Genomic DNA, 16983 nt, shown 5'->3' with positions numbered 1-16983 from the left:
AGCAAGTTTTTACACAGCGGATGCCCTTCCAGCCGCAAACCATCCACACACACATTCACACACATACACACTCATACTCTACGGACAATTTGGCCTACCCAGTTCACCTGTACCACATGTCTTTGGACTGTGGGAGAAACCGGAGCACTGTGGGGAACACAGTGAACCCACGCAAACGTAGGGAGAACATGCAAACTCCACACAGAAACGCCAACTGAGCCAAGGCTCGAACCAGCGACCTTCTTGGTGTGAGGCAACAGCACTACCTACTGCGCCACTGCTTCGCCCCTGCGTGAAACATATGCTGGATAAGTTGGTGGTTCAATCCGCTGTGACGACCCCAGATTAATAAAGGGACTAAGCCAAAAAAAAATGAATGAATGAATGAATGAATCATGTTTAACAGAGCAAGCATATTTTCACAGTATGTCTGATAATATTTTTTTCTCCTGGAGAAAGTCTTATTTGTTTTATTTTAGGTAGAATAAAAGCCGTTTTTTTTTTTGTTTTTGTTTTTTTTTACAGTAGAGATGAGTTTTATGAATTATCAAAACCTTTTGTAAGAACTGGTTTAGAGTTATAGAGTTATATGTGTTTTTTGATTGGAACACTTGATTGGCAATGATTGGGACACTTGAATCCAATGATTTGTAGAGGTGTCTAAAACTGTTCAAGTATATTTCGCTGCAGCCCGGAGACCTCCAAGTGTAAAGGACTTACGCCGCAAGTAGGTTAGTGGAAAACTCCAAGTATGAGGGACTTAGTGATATTTATCACAGCTATTTATTTATTAGTCAACACTTTACAACTGGCTTGTGAGGAGCGGATGGAATATCTGAGAAAACCCATCCAAAGCCAACTGATTCTACCATGTAAAGGTTTGCTTGGAATGGCTCCAAATGTAATTTCTTCTCTCAATAGAAGTGCTGAAGAAGTCATTTCTGCAACAGCTGTACTTCTAGATGCAGTAACTAGAAGATAATGATATTGATCAGAGTTCATTAGACTGTCAGTTGTTGCGGTATTAGGTAGGAAATGGATGAAATGGAGAAACCCCATACAAAGTTATTACCAGCACCAGTATTGGCATCAATTCGGAAAATGAATTAAAATATTCTTTCTACTTTTACGATGGGTACTACTGAAGCAAACATCAGTTGCAGGTTGACATTCAGTTTCTACATCAATAACAGGTATTTGTAGAGTTTGAGGAATTACGGTTGTTCCAGCAACACAAGTTGACTGCAGACTGTTGGTTCAGCTGTGGTTGGTAAGAAAGCGAAAAGATATCTCTCCCCACATAAAGTTTACCGTATCACCTGTGCCAGACTAGTGTAAGGATCAGCTGGGGAAGTAGCAATATTCACATGGGCATCATTTACGGTTGTTTGTCTAGTTTGAAGAATTGAAGTGGCTCCAACAACTCAAGTTGCTTGCAGACTGTCAGTTAGTTTATGTGGTATTAACGGAAAGGGACTAATGGGCAGTGGTGTAAAGTAACACATAACAAATAGTCAAATTACTGTGATTGAGTATTATTTTTTAGAATTTTGAATTTACTAAGTAGTTTGAATAATGTGTACTTTAACTTTTCCCTTGAGTACATTTTTAGTGCTGTATTGGTACTTTTACTCCACTACTTTCTTTCAACCTGCAGTCACTGCGCTATATTTTCTTGTCTATGGGGATTAGAAAAATCTGTCCTGTGATTCCCGTCCAATCAAATCACACATAGAAGGTAAAATTACATTATAATGAACTACTTCAAGACATGGATGATTTATAATTGCAGAAAACTGTTTGGAAGTATTAAAAGTGTCCAAGAAGATGTCCAAAATCTTTACACACAATGACGTAGAGACTAGATGCATGTCACTGATGAGAAGATGACAGATGTTTACTGTTTGATGACCGAAATAGCCTTAAATTTCCAGCAGGCACAAGAACATGACATCAGATTGACCTTTTACTCTGATGTCAGATTGAAATGATAATCGGGTTGATGTCAGAACTCAAAGACAGGCCAATGTCCAACCTAAAACCAACCAAATATCAACGTCTAATGATGTTACAGCTTGACGTTGTGTGGACGTTACCACTATGACGTCTATCAGATGTTGGATTTTGGTTGCCATACTTGATGAATAAATGTCAGTATTTGAAAATATGATAGTGGTTTAAGATGTTGGCTCGACTTTGGAGTTTGACCACTTTCTAACAACCTAAAATCAACCATATATTAACGTCTTTTGGCGTCATTATTGGACATAAAAATAGTGTTGTCCCTATAGACGCTGGCTAGATATTGAATTTTGGTCACCTGACATCACAACCTAAATCTAACCTAATATTAACGTTTTATGACGTTGTGTGCCTGCTGGGCATTGACTAAATGCAATAAAGAATGTTACGTTTACACACACATGCACAAATTACAAGTAAACGATTTAGCCTTTATATTCACAATTCACTACTCTTGAGCACTTTGGAAAGGGCTACTTTTTACTCATACTTTGAGTAATGTTTACAACAGATACGTTTACTTGCACTACATTTTTAGGCAAGTAATGGAACTTCTACCACCACTGCTAACCAGCTGCCCAATTGTCAACTAAACTACCGGTCAAGCATCTACTGGAGAAGAGGTTTCTTTTCTTGGCATTTCTTGACTTGTCATGGGTCTGAGCCTGAGGGAAGTAGTTTCTTGAACATAAGTGGTTTTGACAGCAATTGCAGGATCAGAAGATGATATGGAAACAGACATCACTTCAGCTGAGGCTGCTGCTTCAGCAAAGTCATTGCTTAAATACTGTGGATGTCTCCAGTGCAATTCTTAGATTGTGTAACCTGATGGTGTAGTTACAAATGTTATTTATTCAGTTACAGAGGTTAAATTTAAATGGCTGAACTGAAATCCTATGTAGTGGTGTTTTTAAACTTTTTGAAACCACCAATATAATTGCAACTGAAGAACAAACTGTCCACTTTTCACATGTGTAGTCATTGCTTTTCGACAGCTGTGTCCAGTACAACTGTTGCAGTGAATGAATTTCAGCTCTGATGAGAACTTCCCTGATACTTTCATGATATCCGGAGGAGTTGTTTAATAATACTGGATTTGCTGTAATTCCTGACATGCCAGAAGATGTTTCTTCTGGAAATGCATCCATTTTGAATATAGTAGCTGTTGTGCTTTTCCTAGCAATATTGTCCTTTGTGGATGTGCCTTTTATGTAACAATTATTTTTCAAAAATTTAAGTAGAGGCTGAAGTCATGAGTGAAGTTTCTGTGGAGGTTTGTGAAGTTACTCCAGGTGAATATTTCCAAAGTCAGACACATTAAGATAAATGGTTAAGAAATAACTAAATTAGATTTTTCCCCCTAATTTGTTTGGCACAAACAGGCTATTACAAAAAACCATTAGTGTTTAGCCCTGTATAAGTCTAAAATTTAATTCAAAAGGGTCTTAAAAAGGCTAAAATTTGACTTGATGAAACATGCAGAAACCCTGACTTTGGAAATGCTCACAGCAAACCAGCCCCACACTAGCAACTAGCAGCTCTTAAAAGAATCAGTAAATAAATCAACTATTTTGGTGATAAGACTAAAAAAAATTCCAGTCACTGCAAAGAATCATGCAATGATACATGTTATAAAATACAGCTTTGACTGGATTGCAAAATTTGAGAAAGCCATTCAAACTCCTCTGCATCATGTGTTATTTACTTTAACTTCTTAGCATGAAAATGATTAACAATTCTGTTCTTTCATTTTTAATTTCTTAACAGTAAAGGTGTTTTATTTCATGTATCATTTGCATAAACATAATATTCAGAAACAGCTTAGAAATAAAACAGAAGAAAAATGTTTTATTTTAGATGTTAAAAAAAACAAAGGTTTCTTTAATTGCAACAGAGTAACATTTATACATAAAGCTGAAAATGCTAAACAAGACCATTAAACTGTCCAAATGACCACACTTCCGAATGCACATATCTTTTGTGATGGGATAATAATAATCCAGAGATCAGTATCTGTATTTGGTGGAGTAGTCTTTAGGGGACACCACAAGACCGCGTCCTTTCCTCGCCCCCCTGTAGACGGTCTCAACAATGTCTATCATCTCTTGTTTGTCTTCCATGGTCCAGTTAATCTTGTTGTTGTTACCAGTGCCAAGATCAATCATGATGTGTTTGTTCCTGAGACAGACAAGCAAAAGTGAAAAAAGGTGTCATACATATCAACTATAAAATTAATATAACCTCAAGGACAATGCAATGAATTGATGTTAAATCAAACCTTAAGAATTAGTTCAACGAAAAATTAAGATTTACTCATTTACTCTTCCTTAAGTGGTTCCATACCTTATTTTCCATTGAACTCAAAATCTGTTGTTTTGAGGTTAAACTTATAAGCATTAGGTCAAAGGTTACAGTTTTGCAGAATTTAAATTAAAAAAAAAACTTATTTTTTGTTCAACAGAAGAAAATAGACACTCATACAAGATTGAGTAAAAGATGACTGAATTTTCTTTAACTAGCCCGTGAACTACAAAACTAAACTTGTATTACATTTAACCACTAGGGGGAGACATTTCCCGCCATGAAATATGTGTGTTCTAAGAGTGTTTTTAGCAATGGGGGCATTTGTTTGTCAAAAATATCTCAAAAATGTGTTTTGGGGTTTTGTGACCCTTTAAAGAGAGAGAGAGAGAGAGAGAGAGAAAAAGAAAGGCATGAGCATTCAGGTGTGTGTGTGCCTTCTTTCCTTCACATATCTAAATATGACTGCACATATTAACAGTGATAGAGCTAGTTAATTTATTAGAGTGCATCAGTCTGAACACTGAAGAGTCCAGATATACACACTGAAGGGTCCAGATATACTGCAAGTTGTATTAAAGGAATAGAAAATCCAAAAAAATCTATCAATTTATCAATTTACTCAACCTCATGTTATTCCAAACCTTTATTTATTTTGCAACAAGTTAAGATATTTTGGATGAAATGAAAGAGCTCCCTTGTCCTTCGTAGATGGACAAGGTCTATGAAGCTTCTGGTAGTACCTAGAATAGGAAAGTCGAGTAAAGGAGGTCGAGCCTTTTTGGTCATGGCTCCTAAACTCTGGAATAGCCTTCCTGATAATGTCCGAGGCTCAGACACACTCTTCCAATTCAAAACTAGATTAAAGACCTATTTGTTTAGTAAAGCATACACTCAATGCATCACTTATGGCTCGTTTCCACTGAATGGTACAGTACGGTACGGTTCGGGTTGGTACGGGTCACCTTTATCAGGCTTGCGTTTCCACCACCAAGGGTACCCTTTTGGTGGGCGTGGTGTATGGCCGAGAGTTAAGTCGATGTCATGCTTGCTCGAATAAATGTCTACAGTAAAGCTGTATGGGTCACTTACATATATTATGAGAATCACTTCTCACAAAACAGATGCTTTATACACAAATACTTGTTTATAAATGTTTATTACGAACTTTTCTATAAACAGGATTTAATTATAACTGCAGAACAATGACAGTGCAAAATAGGCTAGTGTAACATCTGTAATTAAATAAAATAAATAAATGAATGCAACAAATGAACACATACAGACCCTTACAGTCTACGGTATATTATTAATTGCAGGAAAAACTACACACATCAACACACGCAATATAGCCCACAGTCAGTGCAAACCTCTCATCTTTGTCTGTAATCTTCACCAGCACATGTAAGCTCTGTTAGATGGTAATTTTGTCATTCCCGGTTCATAATAGTCCAAAAAGCGAAGATAAACATGCCAGTTTGTTCACGATTCAGGTTGCTAAAACAATTTTGATCCTGAATTTGTTGGGCTTCTATTTTTTTTTTTTTTTCGCGCTTCACTCTTGCACTTGTCCTTTAGTTTTTGAATTTCAGAAGACGGAGACACTTCAATAATAATACTTTTATAATGTAGATTGTATGTATGTATATATATATATATATATATATATATATATATATATATATATATATATATATATATATATATGTATGCACCTGTTGTAATGCACCAATCATCTCAGTCTGGTTTCTTGAACATGACAATAAGTTCACTGTACTCAAAAGGCCTCCACAGTAACCAGATATAAATCCAATAAAGTAAATAAGTAGGTAGTGTATTTATATAGCACATTTATTGTGTATGGTCATATACCCAAAGCGCTCTACAATCATAAGGGGGGTCTCTCCACATCACCACCAAGAGAGCACCTTTGGTATGTGGTGGAACGGGAGATTCGCATCATGGATGTGCAGCCAACAAATCTGCAACAACTGCATGATGCTATTATGTCAATATGTGCCAAAACCTCAGAGGAATATTTTCAGTAACTTGTTGAATCTATGCTGCGAAGGATTAAGGCAATTCAGAAGGCAAAAGAGGGTCCAACCCGGTATAAGTAAGGTGAAACTAATAAAGTGGCCTGCAAGTGTAACAACATTAATAATTCTGAACTTAACTTTATTCAAATTAAGTTATGTTAAGAAATAATAATGTTGTTACAATTATTGATGACATGATAATGATATGATTAAGATGATAAAGATTTATAAACTTATATAATATAATTTTAACCCATAACTGCTGACTTAATTGGCTGTATCCCAGAAAACTTACCTGAAAAAGAACATGACTGTGCAAGGATCATACAACTCGTACATCTTATTGAAATCTGGCACTTCTGTGATGTCCACAAGATAAATGACTGCAAAATTCTTCACCTGAGGAAACACTTGCTATTAGGCCCAAAGTACTGATAGACTGACCGTACAAAACTTATTATTACCAAAAATCAATTAAGTGAAAAAAATAACATTATAAGGTGTCCACGTGCGTCTTCGCGTTTACATATTAGATAATATCATACAATACCTTCTCAGCGATGCTGTATAAGACTTCATCCATTTTCATACACGTAGGGTCCCAGTCGTGGCCAAATCTTATAACAATAACACGGTCCTCTTCGGATAAAATAGCCTGGTCTACTTGCCAGCCATTGTGAAGATGAGGGAGCATATACGACATTTTGCCGGATTTATGCCAAACACACTTCTAAATAGGCAGAGGGGGTGTTTTGTCAGATTTATATATTCAGAATGAAACCATATAAACTAAAGTTAACTCTTAATACAATTTAAATACCGAATGTATGTTAGCAATTAGCATTGAAAATTCTAGAACCTTTTTAATGCCATACAATATTAGAGTAATAAAGCAGAAAAATAAATACAATCAGTTCTTACCTTACAATTAAAATAGGTCTCGTATGCTAAATTTGGCGTTCGTTCCGAATTAATAAGGTATTTAACAATTTCGAAATAATGTTTTTCCTACAGCAACGACGCCGGGTATGGTGTACAAACGTCTACTAACTGATATCTACATCGCCCTCTGTTGGATTGGAGAAAACCAAGCAGCGTTCTTGAAGCCTTGTGTATGTATCAGCAGGCAGGAAATATTTCATTCAAACTCATCCGGTAATTACAGAGATTTACGAGATTTAAAGTGTGGTTTTTTTTTTCAGATTACATCTGACCACAACATTTTTACTTTAAACAAATGGGTAGTTTACAATAAACACGTTAAGATATTTGAATATCTATTAAGACCTTTAACTACCTATGTATTTATTCAAATATATCCAGTCTTTTTAAGCATTTATCAAAACAAACTCTTAAACGGATAATCACAATATGAAAACAAGGTAAAAAAAACAAACATAAAACATCTTCAAATAAAATATAATTTTTCCCCTATTTGTGTACTTTCTAATTAAATAGAAAGATACAATTAGTAACTATTGATAGTAACAAAAAAGTATTTATCGTTATATGTACTTAATCTTTAATATAACAAGTTTTAAAGCATTAAGCTGTGGTCACACTAGAGTTTGAGCTTGTGAAATTCTGTAGTACGGCAATGCAAAAAGCGAGCGATTGGTCCATATTTTTCAATTTCTGTCCAGAGAGATCATGTTGCGATCTTCGATTGATCTCACGCAGTCAAGTGATGCGATTTCGCAAGTCAGAGTTCACCAAGCTTGAACTTCTTAATGCAGCGAACTGTAAACTTGATGCAGGAGCTTACGTTTTTAGTCCGGCGCATTCGCGTGCATATGAATGGAAGTCTATGGAGAGAAAATCCAGTGTGACCGCAGCATCAGTCGAAGTCAAGAAAGTTTAAGCTGATCACACAGAACATGAACATGTAAGCTGATAAACATCTTAGGACATCTTCGAATAATATGATCACAATTATTTTATTTTCCTCATTTGTGTAATGTAATTTATAGTTTAAATAAACAATAAATTGGTTAACTTGTACATTTTGTCCTCCAATAATATGCTTTAGGTAATAACAAGTAACCATCACTACACAAACATACAATTAAAAGAAGTACACTTGGACGGATATATGCTCTAATTTATTTACACAGCTCAATATGTAAGTTTAGATGTTGTTGTTTACCATACTAAATACTGAACAGGGGGAAATTGAATGGAAAACCAAGAGTCGTAATATCATGATGCTTACAATTATTATACAATTGAAATGAACTGCAAGTCAAACTCCTCTCCAAAGCTTCATATTTTAAAATGCATCAGCTGAGAAGATGTCACTTATATAAGCATATTATATGAAACATTTTTGGCAAAAAAGAAACAAAATCAGTTTGAAACAATAATAGGAATAACATATTTATAAAAGTATAAGGCAAGCAAGATATAAATGAAATTTGACAATAAAGTGAATTAACAGTAGGATACAAGGTCTAAAAGAAAAGTGGAAACAGTTAAGTTTATAAACTCTTAAATTCAAACAAATATATAAAGAAAATATGACAAAAATAGTTTATGAGGTTTGGCATATATGAAAAGTATAAATCACAAACATATTCAACCCTACAACTATAAATGGGCTACAAACAGCTATTTTTAAATGGACCTACTTGAAGTGATACATCAGTGGAAAAACAATGCATGTATACTTTAAAATGAATAACATGAAACAAAACCTAAGTATTCACAAGATTATAAACAGCAGCAAAATTCAATGCATTTTTACCTGCTTAAATCTTCGACTTGGTTAACAGTTTAACACTAGTTTCGGTGAAAATGGAACATATTTTGCATTGTTTCAAGGAACACATACTAATTCAGTCTCTTAGTAAAACTTGCATTGCAAGTCATTTTTTTGTCTTGATTAGTGCTGTAAAGCTACTCCTGGTCAACCTCCATATCTGTATCTGCCATTGTGGCCACCTTCTCTGGTTCAATCTCTGGGATGAGAAGGTCATGCTTCAGTTTCATGACCTCTGTCATGTTGAAGCCTAGAAGTACCACAGCCTTCATCTTCTGTATGTTCTTCATGCATCTGGTGCGCTTTGAGCTAATCTGGCATGCAACGTCAGTTTTGTTAAGCAGTAAACGGGCACTCAGGGCAATAATCTCCTTCTTGAGAGGGTAAGGCTGGGTGTTGAAATACTTATTGACAAACTCTCGTCGATCTTCAAAAGTACGTAACTCCATTCCGGCAGGATCCAATGCTAATTTTACAGAAGGATCGACTACTATATCAGGTGAGGGGAGGGTCAGACCAGCCAGCCTATCTCGCTCAAGTTTTCTCTTTCTTGCCAATCGTTCCTCGCGCTCTTTTCTATTCGCCTCCATTGCTTCTCTGAAGGCTATTTCCAGGCGCATCTTACTCTGCATCTCTGCTTCTGATTCTGGTGGCTGAGTGGAAGGAACAGAAGCTTGAGCGGAAGTTGGGGTTGGACCTGTGATCTGTCTTGGATGAGCCGGGTATGAACCATGTGCTCGGTTTGCTTTAGGAGTAACAGCCAATCCTAAAGTCAGTTTATCGCTCTCTCTGACACTCTTCGGTGCACTGCGGCATTTAGCCAAGTGGACAATGATGGCCTTGGTGGTGGTTTTTCCAGTGTACACACCACCACAGTAGAGGCATCTGTAGGATGGGGTTTTAAGTATAGCATGCAGAGTGGGCACAATGAAATGCTTCTCTTTGAGGTGCATGTGGTAGCATTCTTTGTTCAGAAGCTTCTCCGAGCAGAAGGGGCACTCTGTACTGTCAGGCTTGGGTGTAGGCATCTTGCATGGGGTGTACTGCTGGTTAACACCCTGAGGATTGTTGGGCAACATCTTCACAAAAATCAAATCGAGGGAGCTTGTGACCAATGCAAGATTGAGCTCCTTTTCACCCATTATAAGTTTAGGAGCTGTGGTCCTGATATCGAAGTAAGGGAAAAGCAGATTCCCTGAATCATCAGTATACAGTCTGTATTCACGCCTCATGAAATCACAGTTGCTCTTTCGGGACACATTATGTTCTATCTGGATATGGTCGACAAGTTGCTTGATGGAGTAGAAGAGCCCTGAACAAAACAAGCAGTTCATGCCATGAAGCAGGTGCTCAAAGACACCCTTTTCCGAAATCAGGATCTTGCATGTCAGGCATTTCACCGTCTTGTCTGGCATCTTTTTCAAAAATGGAGCACGAGCAGCAAGGCCAACCTTGGGCAATTTAGCTGCCTCTTTGTGAACCTCTGGATGGGACTCGTAGATATCAGATGGGAAGAGTTCATTACAAATAGGGCATGTGATCCACTTCTTGGTTTGCTTGGGGGTCGATAAGCCGCTGCTTTGTTTGTTTTGCTGAGCAGCTGGATTGTTCTGGGATGGAGGCAATTGTGGTTTGCTGACTCCTTGGGAGTTATTTGCCTGGACTGACAGGACCTGCAAAGGTGCAAGTGTGTAGGTGGGCAAGCCGTCGACTTTGTTGCCAGTGGGGATCAAGTGGCTCAAAAGAGATTGAGAAGTTAGCATGGTTCCTCCAGAGGGTGGCTGATTTAGAGGAAGCCTTGGATTAGCAGAAAAGGACTGAGGAGTTGGTGGCCTAACACCAGGTACGTTAAGCCGAACACCTGGTGGTAGGACAATTTGGCGTGAAACTGGTTGTAGTTGTGCCTGGTTAGGTAGGCCTACTCTGACAGGCATCTGGTTTGGAGGAATGCTGTTAGGAGGAGGAGGTAGAGCAGGTCTGGGCATTTGGGTGTTCTGAAAACCCATTGGGACTCCAGGCCTCAGTAAACCCTTTGCTTCAGCACTAGCAAGCTGAACAAGAGCAGAAGCTTGAGTTGGAAGAAATGCCTGGCTGGTTCCAGGAGTAGCAATGACTGCAGAACCACCATTTTCCACTCCTGTAATTCCACCAGCGGCCAATGTGGCAGTCGCGGCTGGCTGATCTTTCATCATCATGACAGGAGAAGGCCCTTGTGCTTTTGGTGCAAGTGCTGGGAACTGTTTCTTATTATCGGTTTCAAAAATTAAAGATCTGATATGCACATCCAGTTCCTTGTGCTTATCTGAGGTCAGAAGATGGTACAGCAAGTGTTCGGATGACTCCGCCGATATGTAACACTTTTTGCAGTAGAACTTCTGAGACCGGTCTCCTAGGGCCACAAGTTCCTGCTCCGTTCTTTGACCAGCATATTTATTTAATGTGGAAGTGTAGTGATATAGAAGAACATGCTTTTTCACGCTGTACAAAAGAGTATCTTGTATATGACATCTTCGGCACTGAAATGTGGTGCCATTCACAGCTCTTGGAGGCAGCTGTGGGGCTGCAGATGTTTCTGACTTTGTATCTTCATTGTGGAACAACTTGAGATGCTTGCAGACCAATCTGGGGTGGGCTATAAACGGGCAGGAAGCACAGGCTGCAAGCTTGCACATGTGCTCTTCTTCATCGTGGTAGCGCTGAACATGGGTTTTGTATGTATGCCAAGACCTTGTGGAGAAATTACACAAAGTGCAGCACAATCCTTGTGTCCGATATTCCCACTGAGGATGGAAAATTCTTGCTTAGAATTTCAGCCAGTTTGAACACAACATTTAGAGATGTTTAATATTTAAATGTATTGCTTTGTAAAAACAAAGTTCATTTACGAAATTTATAATTTACCTTCTTTCTCCATCGGCCATCAAACCCATCTGACAAATTGCACCAGTCTGTAGCATCAAAAATATTGTCTCCTGGGTAATATTCCTGGAGTTCCTGATAAACAAAATGGGGAGATGTGTGTAAATTTCAGTATTTTGTTTCACATTGAAATTAGATTTGTCATTCATATGTGAATGCATCTGCATTACTAAAAGAAAACATACTTGGCCCAGATTAAGACATGCTTCAAGTCCAAATTCTCCAAGAATATTTTTTACTTTTCGCCTTGTTCTGCGGATCTTCTCCAAACCTTTTACTGGAAACTGGTACATGGTGCAACACCTGAAAGAGATTTATATGTCATTATATTTCATTATTCTGTGAATCTTATAATTATCTATAGACGATTATTAAAATCATCTAGCCTAATTATACAGTACTACAATAAATACTCCGTAGTATTATAATATTATTACACAAAAAAAATGTAAACCAATTTTCTACTCTGTTTGCTCAGGTTGTTTTTAACTATTTGGAATTGCTAGCTAGCTAGGTCTAAACACACAACCATTCATAAACTAACTAAATAAATACATTTTGGAAAGACATTTTAGCCTGGAAACTATTTATATAAAAACAAGACACTATAAATGGAAACCATTTGTACTGTTCGACCAAGATTATTGTAAAGAAAAATGAAGTAGTTTTGAATGTTGGTAGGGATATGCCACTATCAGCTCAACTAACCTGCAGTGGTTTACTGCTTGTCACTGTGTGTGTCTGTAGAGCACAAAGCTGACACCAACCTATATACAATTTCTATAGAAACCAGCATGGATATATATACAAGATCCTGAACGATTGCAGTGTACAGTGAGGATCAAAATACAATCAGTGCATAACAGTGTGTACATTCAGTCCAGATTTAAATAAATAAATCAGGTGAATGGGCATGTGTGAACAAAGCCTGAATTGCTTTTGCTAATAATTAGGATACTCAAGAAAGAAAGAAAAAAAATAGGACAGTTTATTCCAACCTGGAAAATCATTTCACGTGACAAATTCACTGTCATCTTCACTTGTTAAAAACCTGCTTTAGCAGGAGGAATACATAACACAAAGGAATACATACTGAAGAATGCTGAAAATCATTGACTTCTATGACATGTGCTTTTTTTTTACTTTGGAAGTCAAAGCTTACAGATTTTCAGCTTTCTTCAAAATAAATTATTTTGCGTTCAGCATAATAGTGAAACTCAAAGGTCAGGAACTTCTCAAAGATGAGTAAATAGGTAGTATTTTCAAGACATAGCATGCACTACACTTTAACCAATCGTTACTTAAAACAATATTGCCTACAACAATTTTCCATCAACAGTCAGACTATCTGTACACCTATTCATTGTCTTAAATGCATTACTGTCAACACTGCTAATTGTATATTGTTTTTGTTTTTTGGGAATATGTTGTATTTTGCACTGTCTGGAGCCAGCACTTAAGCTTTTCACTCCTCATAGTACACGTACAATAAAAAGTTATTTGATTTTTTTTTTGGTGAACTTATTTCAATTAATGTAATCTTTCTCATTATTATACATAAGTAAACTAATTTAAACACATGCACAGATTGCAATCTGTGCATCTATATGAATGCAGGGTCAAGCACATGCGCAGACGTTTTCAAAGTTTTTAAAATGTATTCCAAGCAAATAAATGTATATATGTACAATATATGTAACCCCATTATAGTATCATAATTAGCTGTGGTAAGTGTAACAGTATAATAGCATAATGTGCATATAATATGATACATTGAAATATATAGATAAAAGCATATCTATTATTAGCCTTATCCCTAAGTATGCATTCAGCTTGCATAATTCAGGAACAGATAAGCATGTTTTAATTTCAAGTATATAAGTCTGTCACAAAAATAAAATTAAACAGATCTTAGGGACATTTTCCCTCGAAGTTCAACTCTTATACAATTATAAATACGATGCTTGTTTTCACTTTTGACTTATGAGGCTGATTTAACATCCCATCTCCATTGCTCAAAAACAAACATGAGATCCTAGCATTATAAAAATGTGCATGCTAGTGATGAAAGGTAAAGAAACATTAAGTGTTTGTTTTATTTATTTATATATATATATTTTTGACCACATATATTCATCATCTCTGCCTGTTGAATGTGTAGCGCTTTCAACACAATCTGGTGAATTCAATAGCAAGGCTAACGTTAGCTAATTATTGCATACCGAGAACAGCTTTGTATTACCGAACATGTGGAAAAATCATTTTGTGCTACATGTCAGATATTGGGCACAAATGCAGGATAAAAATGACAAATTTCGATTCTGCATCGATTAAAATAAACTAATCCTAACTGCAAATGACTGCACTTCCATGATCTAAATGTGCCCAAAAGCATATCCAATTCGAGCTGTAATTATTTATTTATTGCAAGCATTAACTGCGACCGCTGCCCAAACGTATAAAACCCCGCCGCCAAAAGCACACGGAAATTTCCAAACAATAGCGTCCAGTGTAACTCTATAGCCGGGCGAAAATAATATTCCAAGAGCGCCGCATCGATAGAAAAAAACCGACAAGAGCGATTTCACATTGCAGGAAAAAAGACTCCCTTCTAGAAAGCAAGATTCCAAATAGCGCAGTGATGTCATGAAGTAACCTCTTCAGAGCACTCGGCTAATGCACTTCGTTCTACTTCCTGATCACACCGACCGCGCGACAACTGAACGAAAAAGCTAATGTTCTCGCCGCTATCTAATTGTGAGGACATTAGCTTTTTTCGGCGCCACACACCGACCCAGGGAGATTTACCTACTTTCACCAATCCGCGTGTCTGCCAGAACCGACGAGTTAGGATGATGAGACGATGTAAGGATGTTCCAACAAGAAGTCTGTGCTCTCAGTTATGGAAATCAGCTATTAATTGTATTTATTAAAATTTGGAAGTAGGACCCATTTATTGTGCTTGCCGTTTAGAGTCGAGAAAATGGCGCATTGAACAACTGGGAAGTGACGTCAAGAGGGTAATTATCATACTGCGAGCCTGACCAATCGGATTTAAGCAGGCTTGACATGCCAAAACTTTCTTTTGTATGACTTCTGCTGGTTCTCAGTTGTAACCACGTGGGGAAGCATAATCAACTTTTAAGTTGAGACTTAGTCAGGTTGTGGTTACTTTCTATGTTTCATGTATTCATCATGATAAGGCATTTTCATTCAAGAGGTCTGGCCACTAGAGGGCGCGGTTTCTTGTAATTCACATGTAGAGCCACTAGATGGCACCTTGAACAATGAGCTGGTTGCTGAGCAACTGCACAAGATGGGAGGGGTCTTGTTGCTGAAGTCATCTCACACCACTAGTCTTCATCCAATGGGTGACCAGCAAGTAATAATACTAGCTAAGGCATATAAAAAAATTGCTTGGCATTTACGGTGCATGAAATTTCTGATGATCCATTTTTGATTTTATGTCATGACCAACAGTTCCATCAGACATAACATTGGAAGTTTTTTTTAGTCTTAATGAACGGTTTGATCAACACGATAGTCGCTTTTTTTGTTCGAAAATGTAATTTAAAAAAAATTTAAGTCACGTTTGCAAGTTTTAAGTGGGATTTTACTAGATTCGATAACATTTTAAATAATAATTATGATCATCGTAACATGCATCGCACAATTATTAACGAATTTTAGTATTGACGCAATTAACGCATCTATTTATTAGGTTTGTTTATAGATTGATTTTTTTTTTACAATTTGAGCGGAGTGATGTAGAGGCTGGCATGTCAAACGTGATGAAAACTGAAAAAAATATATTTTTTTAGAAAATTAAATTTTCGAAATTCGCAATTTTGCGATTTATTTATGACATTTAACTCACTCACTATGTAATGCTTAAGAATTAATTTCAAAAAAGATAAATTTATAAAATCACAAGTACTTGAATAAATATTAATTTGTGGACCCAAATTTTCATAATAATTGACAATGTCATTAAAATACAATAAGTGTCACCTCATGAATAAAAGTTACAGTAATCTCACAGTGCATGTTTTATTAAGTAACATTTAATAATGTCTGATGCAGAAATGTTAGCACTTGAAGTGTCTTGTTTTGATGTTACAAAACAAACTTTAGTGACGATAATTGCTTAACCATTGAAATAATCATAACAAATTGACCCCTTAGCGCAATGTAAACATGCATTATTCAAGGGGTTTCGAAACTGGGCTCCGGAGAACCCCAGGGGGCAGCAAGGGAGCATATATATATATATATATATATATATATATATATATATATATATATATATATATATATATATATATTAAAATTAATATAAAAATGATCTAATTTTAGAGGTAAAAATAAACCTAAATAAAATTCGTGTAAGGTAATAAATTTGAAAATAAATACTGTACTATAACAAGAAGAAAAACCTAGGCCTAAAAAAAATTTGCAGTGTCCTCCAATATACTTTGCAAATAAAACAAACAAATTGCATCTTGGACAGAAAGAGACAGCAATTCTAAAAAAAAAAAAATAGCTATTTATTGTCTTTTAATTATTTTGATATGGAATTGTTTCACATGGAAATTGTTGGACTAAGTCTTGTTATGCAAAACATTCATATAAACATTATTTTTGGTTTCTTCCTTTGAAATTACAACTTCATTGCCATATCGTGATTCAGGACCAGAGCTGTTTGTTTTAGATGACTCAGTGTGTATCTGTCACTGCCAATTGTGCTCATTTTTAATCTTCACGTAAAATTATATTTGAGGTATAATATGCAGAATGACTACAATCTAGTTGGATCATGTTTTCCCCTGACAGTTTATCACCTCATGGCCTTTGTCAATAAAGCAATATATCTTATTATTATGTAGAAGATCATCATCAACATATTCAAATCAACATATTCCCTAAAATAACAAAACATATGTA

The 16983-nt window shown here is 36.4% G+C and overlaps 2 protein-coding genes across 4 annotated transcripts; both read right to left on the bottom strand.

Moving 5' to 3' along the window:
* Positions 1 to 3843: 3843 nt before the first annotated feature.
* txnl4a (thioredoxin-like 4A) lies at positions 3844 to 7436 on the bottom strand. Its single transcript, NM_001005953.1, is given in 4 exon segments — positions 3844 to 4200; positions 6658 to 6761; positions 6913 to 7092; positions 7284 to 7436. Coding segments are annotated over 3 exon segments (429 nt in total). The 5' UTR covers positions 7066 to 7092; positions 7284 to 7436; the 3' UTR covers positions 3844 to 4028.
* Positions 7437 to 8445: 1009 nt separating this feature from the next.
* Positions 8446 to 15032, bottom strand: adnp2b (ADNP homeobox 2b). 3 transcript variants are annotated; one of them, XM_005170054.6, is made up of 4 exons: positions 12748 to 15029; positions 12225 to 12342; positions 12022 to 12114; positions 8446 to 11900 (listed from the first exon to the last, which is right to left on the bottom strand). In XM_005170054.6, the coding sequence occupies exons 2-4, from the start codon at positions 12330 to 12332 to the stop codon at positions 9258 to 9260; spliced, it is 2844 nt and encodes a 947-aa protein (XP_005170111.1). In that variant the 5' UTR covers positions 12333 to 12342; positions 12748 to 15029; the 3' UTR covers positions 8446 to 9257.
* Between the last annotated feature and the right edge of the window lie 1951 nt (positions 15033 to 16983).

The sequence above is a fragment of the Danio rerio genome, chromosome 19, assembly GCF_049306965.1.
Source record: "Danio rerio strain Tuebingen ecotype United States chromosome 19, GRCz12tu, whole genome shotgun sequence".
NCBI lineage: Eukaryota > Metazoa > Chordata > Actinopteri > Cypriniformes > Danionidae > Danio > Danio rerio.
Note: the sequence above shows the minus strand (reverse complement) of the source record. Positions and strands in the feature narration are given on the sequence as shown.